Source organism: Saccoglossus kowalevskii, chromosome 12, assembly GCF_978046115.1.
Source record: "Saccoglossus kowalevskii chromosome 12, keSacKowa6.1, whole genome shotgun sequence".
NCBI classification, from domain to species: domain Eukaryota; kingdom Metazoa; phylum Hemichordata; class Enteropneusta; family Harrimaniidae; genus Saccoglossus; species Saccoglossus kowalevskii.
The window spans coordinates 26,187,814-26,199,302 of NC_140652.1; the positions used below are offsets into that span (position 1 = coordinate 26,187,814).

The window sequence follows — 11,489 nt, forward strand, 5'->3', positions numbered from 1 at the left end:
TTCAGCTCTAATTCTCAAATTAAATTAAATTAAATTATTAAAATTAATTCATTAATATTACAAGCAGTGAATATCAAGTGATGCTTTAATTAATGAAGGTATACAGTTCACTCACCTGAAAACATACTTGGGCATGACTTACAACTTATTCCTATAGATCTTATAGCCTATGCCCAGTGAAATACTTGTGCAATATATGATTTCTCAGGCAGCGATTCAGCTCTGATTCTAATATTAAAAACAGCGTCCGGATTACTTTCGGATATTCCGTCGCGTTTCGGAAAGTTTTAATTTTCGCAACTTTTGAATATTTATTGATACTTTTAGGTTAGTGAGGAGGTTATAACAATTTTTCATTTCACTTTAACTCTGTTTTTTTCACCCCTCAGACCCCTTTGAAAAGTCACTTCTGGCCATTGTAATGGCCACTATTTTTGTAATGGCCAGAATATCAACCAGAACTTTTTTAATGGTCAAAATATTGACCAGTATTTTCAAACTGGTAGTTATAATGACCACTATTTTTACACTGGTCAGAATAATAGTAATTTTGTATTTAATGATAGAGTGGGTGACAATCTGTTTTCTTAATGGGTATTATAATGATCATGTTATTTTTCATTACATGAATAAAATGGTCATTTTTTTTCATGTCACAGATATACCCGGTAATGGCACATGGGGATTGACAGCTCTCCTCTTTTTCCTCCCTCGCTTCAGTTTGCTTCAATTTTAAGCCAGTACAATTGTAGGTAAACGTAAAATACAAGATTTTGAAATATGGAATTATATATCTTGAAAAAATATGAAGTTTTGGGTTAATTTGTTTTTAAAATCACAACAAATCATGCATTTGATACTGTTGACTTAATAATATACAGTGTAATGCAAAAGGTTATTAAACATAGAAGATGACCCGTTTTCAAAATACAGTCTAGACCCTTATCACGAAGTGTGTGCAAACATTGAGCCCAGGTTAATCACCCAAAATACCATTGTACTTGATGTCCATTTGAAAATTTAACTATTATATTCATAACTATACTAAATTTGACAATCGATACAAGCACATTCTGTGACATTATTCTTGAGATGGACTGACAATGAGACTCTGTACTACTTCCTGTTCTTATAAAGGCAATGTCCAGCATTATAATACCTTGAACAAACAAACAAACAAGACATTCACTACTGAACTTTCGAAAAGTGTGCAACCCCCAAAATACTCAGCAACTGACTTTCCACCAAATAAAGTCACATAAACAGCTGGTTACTCAAAAAAGTCACAGGGAGTAACTCCAAAAAGTCGCATAAACAGCGAGTTATTAATCCGAAAAAAGAGCCTGTCTTTATGAGTGGGGTTAAGCTCAAACATAAACAAAAGTCCCATTTTAATAATGACAAAAAACTAAAGTTCAGTCTTCAAATACACCCAAACTATAGCATTTTACATTGAAATACTTAACCAGTAACTTTTCATAATGTGTGTTATAAACTGTAAAAGTTTATGTTGAAGGGTCGATGGAAGGTGATTTTAAAGTGGCTTAGACATAATCAAATAAAAAATACCCATGATGCTCTGCTTCATTTTTATATTTTGCTATTTTCTCTATTATGAATGGTTTAATGCAATATGAAAAATATCTGTGAAAATATTCCACGACTACTGCATGTGTACAAAAGTGTTGGGTGGTTCAGTAAGTTATGTGGGGAGGGGGGGGGTCTAGCATAGAGCTCCATGTGTGTCGCTAGCTGACTTAGCAGTGAATAGCATGTTTGTTTGTTCCCAGTATTATAATGCTGGACAATAGTAGTGTTCATGCTACATGAAGTACTGGCTAAGATTTAAGCTGATTTTTGCATTTTGACTAGACCCAATTGCGTCCACACATTGGGAGGGCCAGTCCATAGCACGGGCTAAGGGACGCCATCAGTCGGTGACCTTTGTTAAGCTGCTGTTTACGAACGCAAAATTTCTGCTGCTGACATGTTTCGTTCTAATTTATGAAGCGAAGTGCACTGGAACGCGAGCAAAGACCGACTTATTTGGACGCACAGGAACAGTATATAACGGCGTTACAGAATGCAGAGTTTTATTAGTGCATGTCGTAGACAGCGAATCAAGTTGTTGTATGCTCTACTACAGCGATCCAATCAGTGTGGAAGCGTGTACGAAGTAATGACTGGTGGGATATATTCCCCAGAAGTCGAAGATATGGTTTTTGGGGTGTAACATAAATTTGCACATGTGATATTGTGCTTTTGAGTGTACCAATCAATGTCACAAAAATTCCATTCTATCAACTATCACTAAACTAGTATCGGACTAAGCACCACAATGGTTAAAAAAAAAAAACAATTGAAAAAACTGTTGATATTAATAAAAAAAAAGCATTATAAATCAATAAAACATGGAAAAGCAATGAAAAAAAAATATTAAAGGAGAAAAATATATGGTGGTTGTTTCGATAATTTGTGGTTGGTTTATTTCGGTTAACAGTGTAGTTATGGCACTGTACCATTGCTGTTTTGTTTGTTCATAATTGCTGCCTCCCTTGGGAAACCAGTTTGGTTGTTCAGAATTAGGTATAGCTGATATGCAAACATTTGGGATTAGCTTAAATCTTAGCCTGCACTTGGTCAAAGTCCCTCTAAGGACTGTGACTTGGTGTAGCCTGAAACCAGACTACTGTAGATCAGTGATGTTTTGTAATGGATTACCTCCCTGATGAGTACATTTAAATAACAATGGAAACTAGCATATCACTGGCAACATTTACAAGGATTTTGGCAAATTTTCACTGTTTTGCATGAAACTATTTTCACAACAACAGTAATGTTTTACAATAAATTATATCTAACATGTGTATAATTTAGTAGCAGTAAAACTTTTTAAGTTTTCTTGAATTAAGAATGCACCAATCTCACTAGGAATATATTCAAATCTAACCCTTAGTGTGCTATTAATAATGGCTCATCAAAGGTATTGAATTACTGAACTGGAACACACATCTTTGTATAGTTTCCAAAACTAAAATATTATTTCATGCTCTGCCCCATCTCATGTAACAGTTTGTTAAGTATACGTACATTATTTAAAATCATTTTTAAAATGCGACTGGAATGTCCAGGCCCAAACTTCTGCTGCTGCAACATCCGACCATTCCTGCATGTACATGCAATTGTTTCTCTGGGATTCTGCATGCAGCCAGTTTATTTTTTGAACTGAATAACACATTTCTAGAAGTTTATTTTTACATTTCCAGATAACACTATATATAATTTAACAATTTCAGGAAAAGATTAGATTTCTTGCTATTTCATTGGAAACTCTTACTTCCAAGCGTGATTTTCAACAAGCGTTCATATGTTTAGCTAACCAAAGGTAAACAAAAGCATAGTGACAGGAAGTCACCACAGCCGAAAGTATGACAAAGGCTTACACTTCAAAAAATGACTGGAAAGTAAATAATTTATAACCAAAGACCATCTATGCATAAACAACTAAAGATCTGGGAGGTACAGCTTTGCAAAGTAAAAAAGTCATATGGGGGGAGGGAGGGGGTTACAAAATTGCTTCAGAACATCATCTTAATTATTCAGCTCAGTGTACAAACACATGAAGTACAGAAATTGGATAATTAATGAAAACATTAGACAAAACAAGAATATGTAAGCAATATTAAAAGTATGCCATGTTTTGTTTTGTTTTTGAAAAATCTTGATGTAGTGCACAGTGGATAATAGTATTTTAGGTTTGCAATGTCATACTCCTCCAGATGTTCATAAAGTTTACTTGAGAGGCGATTAGCTTAAGGAGGGAACTGTGCAAAATGTTTTTTCTCCTCTTTGTTTTTGTGCTATTCTTTTTCTAGTGTAAAATATTTTTTCCCCAAGATGTTGGCGTGTCAAATTTTTCCTATTATTTATCTCTGCAGGATGATGCAGGATGAGGGTAAACATGGAAAAGCAATGTACAGTGACTCTACACACTTGGAACTTTCAAAATCTGTGTGCAAGCGTAAAACTGATAAACATGCAAATGCTAAACCATTGCATCCATCAATACTGGTTAAACTTTTTTCCCCTTAACGTCCATAAATTCTGGTTCTTGAACTTCTCACATTCCATATATATAGTTTTTTCCTTTTTTTAAATTGTCATTATCTGCAAAAAATAATTCAGTTTGCTATTAGCTTACAATGACCAGTTTTTAATTAATACACTTTGTAACCAATTTTGGAAACAAAAACTTCGGGTGTCTGTGTATGCTGGCATATTTCACAAATAGCAATGTGGATAAAATGACATGTTAATTATGATATGTTAATTTCTCCCCGATGCAACTCAGATATACTTCCAAAAAATGATTCCCGGTACATTCTGATGTATAAATATAAATATCGAAACATTCATCTAGACAGAATAAAATAAAATAAGTGAGTTCACTCACCTAAACACATACTGGGGCATGACTTGTAACTTGTTCCTATAGATCTTGTAGCCTAAGCGCAGTGAAATACTTGTGCAATATATGATTTCTCAGGCAGTAATTCAGCTTTAGTTCTGAAATTAAAATAAAATATTAAAATTAATTCATTACAATTCTAATATTACAAGCAGTGAATATCAAGTGATGCTTTAATTAATGACGGTATACAGTTCACTCGCCTAAAAACATACTTGAGCATGACTTGTAACTTACTCCTATAGATAATGTAGCCTAGCCGCAGTGAAATACTTGTTCGATATATGATTTCTCAGGCAGTGATTCAGCTTTAGTTCTGAAATTAAAATAAAATAATAAAATTAATTCATTACAAGCAGTGAATACCAAGTGTGGTTTTAATTAATGAAGATATACAGTTAACTAACCTGAAAACATACTGGGGCATGACTTATAACTTGTTCCTATAGATCTTGTAGCCTAAGCGCAGTGAAATACTTGTGCGATATATGATTTCTCAGGCAGTAATTCAGCTTTAGTTCTGAAATTAAAATAAAATATTAAAATTAATTCATTACAATTCTAATATTACAAGCAGTGAATATCAAGTGATGCTTTAATTAATGACGGTATACAGTTCACTCGCCTAAAAACATACTTGAGCATGACTTGTAACTTACTCCTATAGATAATGTAGCCTAGCCGCAGTGAAATACTTGTTCGATATATGATTTCTCAGGCAGTGATTCAGCTTTAGTTCTGAAATTAAAATAAAATAATAAAATTAATTCATTACAAGCAGTGAATACCAAGTGTGGTTTTAATTAATGAAGGTATACAGTTAACTAACCTGAAAACATACTGGGGCATGACTTATAACTTGTTCCTATAGATCTTGTAGCCTCGGCACAGTGAAATACTTGTGATATATCATTCCTCAGGCAGCAATTCAGCTCTAATTCTGATATTAAATTAAATTATTAAAAATAATTCATTAATATTATAAGCAGTGAATATTAAGTGATGCTTTAATTAATGAAGGTATACAGTTCACTCACCTGAAAACATACTGGGGCATGACTTATAACTTGTTCCTAAAGATCATGTAGCCTAGGCGCAGTGAAATAATTGTGCGATATATGATTTCTCAGGCAGTGATTCAGCTCTAATTCTGAAATTAAATTAAATTATTAAAATTAATTCATTAATATTACAAGCAGTGAATATCAAGTGATGCTTTAATTAATGAATGTATACAGTTCACTCACCTGACAACACACTGGGGCATGACTTATAAATTGTTCCTATAAATCTTGTAGCCTAGGCACAGTGAAATAATTGTGCGATATATGATTTCTCAGGCAGTGATTCAGCTCTAATTCTGAAATTAAATTAAATTATTAAAATTAATTCATTAATATTACAAGCAGTGAATATCAAGTGATGCTTTAATTAATGAATGTATACAGTTCACTCACCTGAAAACATACTGGGGCATGACTTTTAACTTGTTCCTATAGATCTTGTAGCCTCGGCACAGTGAAATACTTGTGATATATCATTCCTCAGGCAGCAATTCAGCTCTAATTCTGATATTAAATTAAATTATTAAAAATAATTCATTAATATTATAAGCAGTGAATATCAAGTGATGCTTTAATTAATGAAGCTATACAGTTCACTCACCTGAAAACATACTGGGGCATGACTTATAACTTGTTCCTGTAGATCTTGTAGCCTAGGCGCAGTGAAATACTTGTGCAATATATGATTTCTCAGACAGTGGGTCAGCTTTAGTTCTGAAATTAAAATAAAATATTAATGGTCCCTATACTCATTTGCATCTATGTACAACGAGCTTAGCCAATATATGCACCTGACTCATCAAAGTTTTGTCCAACCACTCATTCTAAATATTGTTGAGTGAGGGCTATTCACTAATGAGAGAAATCTTTTTAAAAAATTAAACAGATATATATGTATATATATAGATCCTAAATGCGATGATAGAGGAGTTTCGATTAAGCAATAACGTTAACATACAGCTCTTAAAACGAAACATTGCTGTAGTGTCAATAAATTCCTCTATCAACGCGTATATATAATCTACAAATATGAAAATTGACCATTAAATATAATCTGTTGATATAATGCATTTGGTTTTTGTCTGTTTGTTTGTTAGGTATGTGTATTAGGTTTTGCAATGCTTTTAAATATGCGTATAAACAATGCATACGTTCATGAAGTTAGATTCGGTAGTCACAAAAAAGTGAATATGTGACCATAAAACATTTCTATAAAACTTTAGGTCAATTTATTTTTACTGCACTTGTCGAGAAGATGATTCATATGGGAGCTATTTGTGTGTACAGCTTGGATGTGTGAGCACTGTCACTGTTCTTCAGCCCGTTTATTTGTCCAACGACACGAGGCAGTTAACTTGATATAAATGTCACGGGTGGGGAGTGTTGGGGTTAGTGATGTGAGTGGGGCTAGCTAGTGAACCCTTATATCCTGGGAGGAGTTGCAATACGACGCTATGTTGATATGAAGACGCGTGTGTATTTTTTGTTGTGCAAATTATCAATTGCAAATACTGATGCTGCGACCCAGTGTAAATTGACTACCCAGGCAAACTGTAAAACCGACCACGTAAATGCACATAGTGACATAAAACAATGCTTAAATGAGGTGATTATTAACCAAATGTTTTCTGGCCTGTCACCACCACAACAACAAAGAGCATACCATGCCCGATCCGCTGTCATTAAGCGTATTGTACAGTCATACGAAGAAAGACATATTTTGAACTACCTACGCGGTATTGCGCACAATATTAGTGTCTGATTTTAGAAAATGAAAACTTTAGAAAAACTGGTAAAATTTCTGAAAAAAAACGGGCCAAATTACCGGTGGCAAAATTACCAGGGGGCAAAGGGACTGGGGCAAATGGCCGGGGCAACGGGCCTGCTTCCCAGTTCGAATCGCACCATACTTACCATCCCGACACGAAGCAGATTTGCATACGACACATTTGCATATCCGAATATATTCGTACATAATAAGTACAATCCATGTCTATTAACACAGTTATGCTTTACTCACCACTTACTTGATCAACTTAGAAACTGTTTTAATTAATCATTATATTTAGATGTACATGATTTGCCTTAGAAAAGTCTTCTCAAAGCTGTAACGGCATTATACTATACAATAAATAACTTTAGAAACCGACTTGGAGCTTTGTGTTCAATGATTATTAGGTACGTAGAATCAAGCCAAAAATTGTATCAAAATATTACCTTATTCAGTTCTTCTAAAATCGATTGAAATAAGCAAACTATCCTTGCTAATTTGAGCTAATATAATTACGAACTAGCAGAATTGCGTCCTAAAATGGTATTCGCGTGAATTACAAAACCGTCTGATTAGCACAAATTCTTGTTTACAGCAAAGAAAGTACTCAACTCTGGCGGCAATCATTCGTGTCTGCTGACGTCGAGCTAAAAATAATTATGGTGGGATAATATATGTATATATTATAAATACATTTTAACGCATGCGCATATTTTGATGTCTAAATGGCTAGCCCGTTAGTATGAACAACTCTCACTGTCTCATCCAAATTGGCAAAACGTTGGAGTATAATATTGGTATCAGTGATACAATTGTGGTTCATTTTGCACTATCTGATAAAGGGAATTTGCCATATGTCTGCACACCCTTTGTACAACGGCTAATCAACAAAATTGGGGCATCGTAATATTTTCCATCAGACAAACAGACACATGTACGTACGTATAAACATGATATACGAGATTCGAACTCACAAAAATCTTTGGAACGTGATTAAGTGATTGATTTACTGAACGTAAATTGTATAGTATGTATATAGTGGCCCGAAATTTGTGAGCAATTATGTTTGGTAACTAGTACCAGATTGTGTACTGCCAGCGACATACACCGAAAGTGTAAAACATATACCTAGTTACACTGGTATTTCAAGGGCATATCTCTTGATGCTATAACAAAAAGGAAGAATATAAAAATATATAATATAATACACAAGACTAAAATATTCTCTTCTAATCACGTGTTAAGTTATTGTTTAGTAAGTAAACACTTCAACTTAATAAATATATCCTTTATATATATTTTTTATTTGTCTATATTCTTTACCGTTACCAATATAGAAAATTTTGAGTTGTAGTATGTGATACCAAAATAACACTATATCGGAAAGTATTATGGCAAGATTATCAGCAAATTTGTTCAACTATTTAGATGAATATCATTTAAGTTTTCAAACTTTGTTGGATAACGGTTTGAAATCAAGGGAGTGCCGTTACAAGGAAGATGCAATACAAATGATTGGTAAGCTAGATCTAGAATCCCGCAGCGAAGTTCGTGTTCTCTCTATTGGATCCGGCAATGGTATGTTACATGAGTGTTATCAGATCAACAGATCCACAGATCGTATATTTTCGTCAAAAAATCTACGACATACTGAAATATTATAATTGAAACATAATGGATGATACCGGAATATCCAATTAAACACAGCATTAAATAAATGTGTTCATTTTATCAGGTGATGTTGATTTCCACTTCATTAATGCGTTGGTGGATAAATATACTGCAATACATTATACGGTGGTGGAACCAGCAAATGGTCCAATAGATAAATTTAAGAGGTTAATTGAATCCAACAAAGATAAGTGGAATGGGGTCAACTTTACTTTTCATGTTCAAGAAGTGGAAGAGTATCTTGAAGAAGGTGGTACATCTGATAAATATGACGTCATACATGCCTGTCATTCATTGTACCGTTTTCGTGATGCTGAAAATACACTGCGTTATTTATATAACATACTCTCAATGGAAGGCATGCTTCTTATAAGAGTTATTAAAGGTACGCATACATACCAATTCCATGTATACTTGGACTGTGATCGAATGCATTATCAATCTCATATGTCGTTTCATTTATGTCTCCAAGTATTAGTATCTGTCGATTTCATATCCATTTTCCTGTTCATTGTGTTACATAATCCTTACACAACAGAACTTTGTTGTGAAGTCATTTGAGAAACAAACATCTATATACATTATAGACCCAGCATCAAAGCTTCCATTATAACTGCAACTCGTCGTCTTATACACAGGTGGAGGATGGTTGAAGTTCTGTATTTACAGAAACAAGAAGTTCCAATTTCCAGAAATTAAAACAACAAGTTTAATAAAACGTCAGTTTCCTGATGCTTCAATTGAGATAATACATGGCACTGCTGCAGTCACTGTCACTAAGTGTTTTGACAAAGAAGCGAAGGATGGCAATAGAATGCTGGATTTCCTAACTCAAGTATTGAACTTTAGGAACTCACGACCACCAGACGAGGTTGAGGACTGCTTGAGATATTTCAGGGATGAATGCTGTTATGTGAAAGCAAATGAAATAATGTTTGATTACGCTGAAGAAGACATCATTATTTGGAAGAAGAAACAACATGCCCAGTAGTAATTTAGATTACACGAGTTTTGCTTTCGAAATACCTATATTTATTAATAGATATTTTACTTATCTAGTTGTTCAAATATTTCTAGCTTCTCTGAAACTGCCCAACGCGATTGCTATGTATAATGACATACACACTTTATTAATCTAACTTTTCATGGCAATCTGTCATGGTTGTCTTGTATAATATTTTAATGTATAGTTTTTGTCAAATTTAGAAGCAATGGTCCAATTTGATTGAATGTTAAGCCACGCATGTGTTTTTAGTTTTTTCTTTTTCGTTTAGAGATGATATTCATGTTTGTCGTTCATTAATAATATTTTATATCTGTAAGGGTCATTCTAGCTTAGAAATAGCATTTGAATTTAGAAATTTGAAAATAAAATTCATAATAATGTCAATAGTTTTGAATATGTAGGACTTTTGATTTTGTGATAATGATTAATATTATTGTGAGGTTTCGTTCTTTTGTACATTTTGCTTCTGCTTTTGTCTGTATTTATGTTCCCGTCGAAATAGGAAGACAATTGACATTTGGCTGAAATTCGGGATGATAATTGTGCAACGTGCTCCTCAAACGCGAAATCACTTGTTACATAAAAATGCCTCGTCAACATATTGACTACATTGGCTCATTTCGACCATTTACTATAAGAGTTGCAAAAATATGGATCCTTTGAAATGGTTCTTAGTTATAAATTAAAGATTTTGTTATTAGGGTTATGGTAAAAAAACAATGATATGAGATGTGTTATTTTAAGACGAATAAGTTGTTACATAGACTTGTGTGATCACCATCTTTGAAATTTACCAACAATCCGTTACAAATTTTGCATATGTATAACTTAAATATAACTTGTATACAGACGGAGTTTACATTCAGTATGAGAAACTATAAATACATATATATAATTTCGACCATTTCCTTTAATATTTATATATATATTGTCAGAAAAAAACGGCATGTCCACTGGACGGGAAGTGTTTGCAGTCCGGCGTGATATACCAAGCGGAAGTTACGCGCTTAGACAAACAAACTAGCGAAACGTACGTCGGTCTCACTGGAAATGAATTCAAAAGAAGGTACAGAAACCACACTGCCTCATTTCGTAACCAGGCCTCCAGAAATGCGACAGAACTAAGTAAACATGTTTGGTCACTCAAAGAAAAAAAATATTGAGCACAGAATAATTCTTGCTCGTGGTAGCCCGTACAGTAGCTCCAGCAAACGATGCATTCTATGTTTGAAGGAAAAATTTATAATAATTTTTAGACCTCACCACTCCACACTAAACAAAAGAAATTAACTCGTATCATCATGCCGACACAGATCAAAAGCCTTATTATGTAACACTTAAACCTGTATGTTTTTTATTTTTAATTAATATGTTAATTTGCGAAGTATATGTATGCTCGTTGGTGCAGTGAATTAAACATAAAGCTCCTGATGAGTAAGGTACTTGTACCTTACGAAACAGTGCTGTCGAGTTTCAATATTCATGTAGTTGTGTATTAATTCCTGTATT

At 33.6% G+C, this 11,489-nt stretch overlaps 1 protein-coding gene across 1 annotated transcript; it reads left to right on the forward strand.

Annotated features, from left to right (window-relative positions):
• Window positions 1–8,694: 8,694 nt before the first annotated feature.
• LOC144363563 (histamine N-methyltransferase-like) lies at window positions 8,695–9,965 on the forward strand. The gene is made up of 3 exons (XM_085505995.1): window positions 8,695–8,881; window positions 9,039–9,359; window positions 9,613–9,965. The coding sequence occupies exons 1-3, from the start codon at window positions 8,695–8,697 to the stop codon at window positions 9,963–9,965; spliced, it is 861 nt and encodes a 286-aa protein (XP_085362121.1).
• The last annotated feature ends 1,524 nt before the right edge of the window (window positions 9,966–11,489 follow it).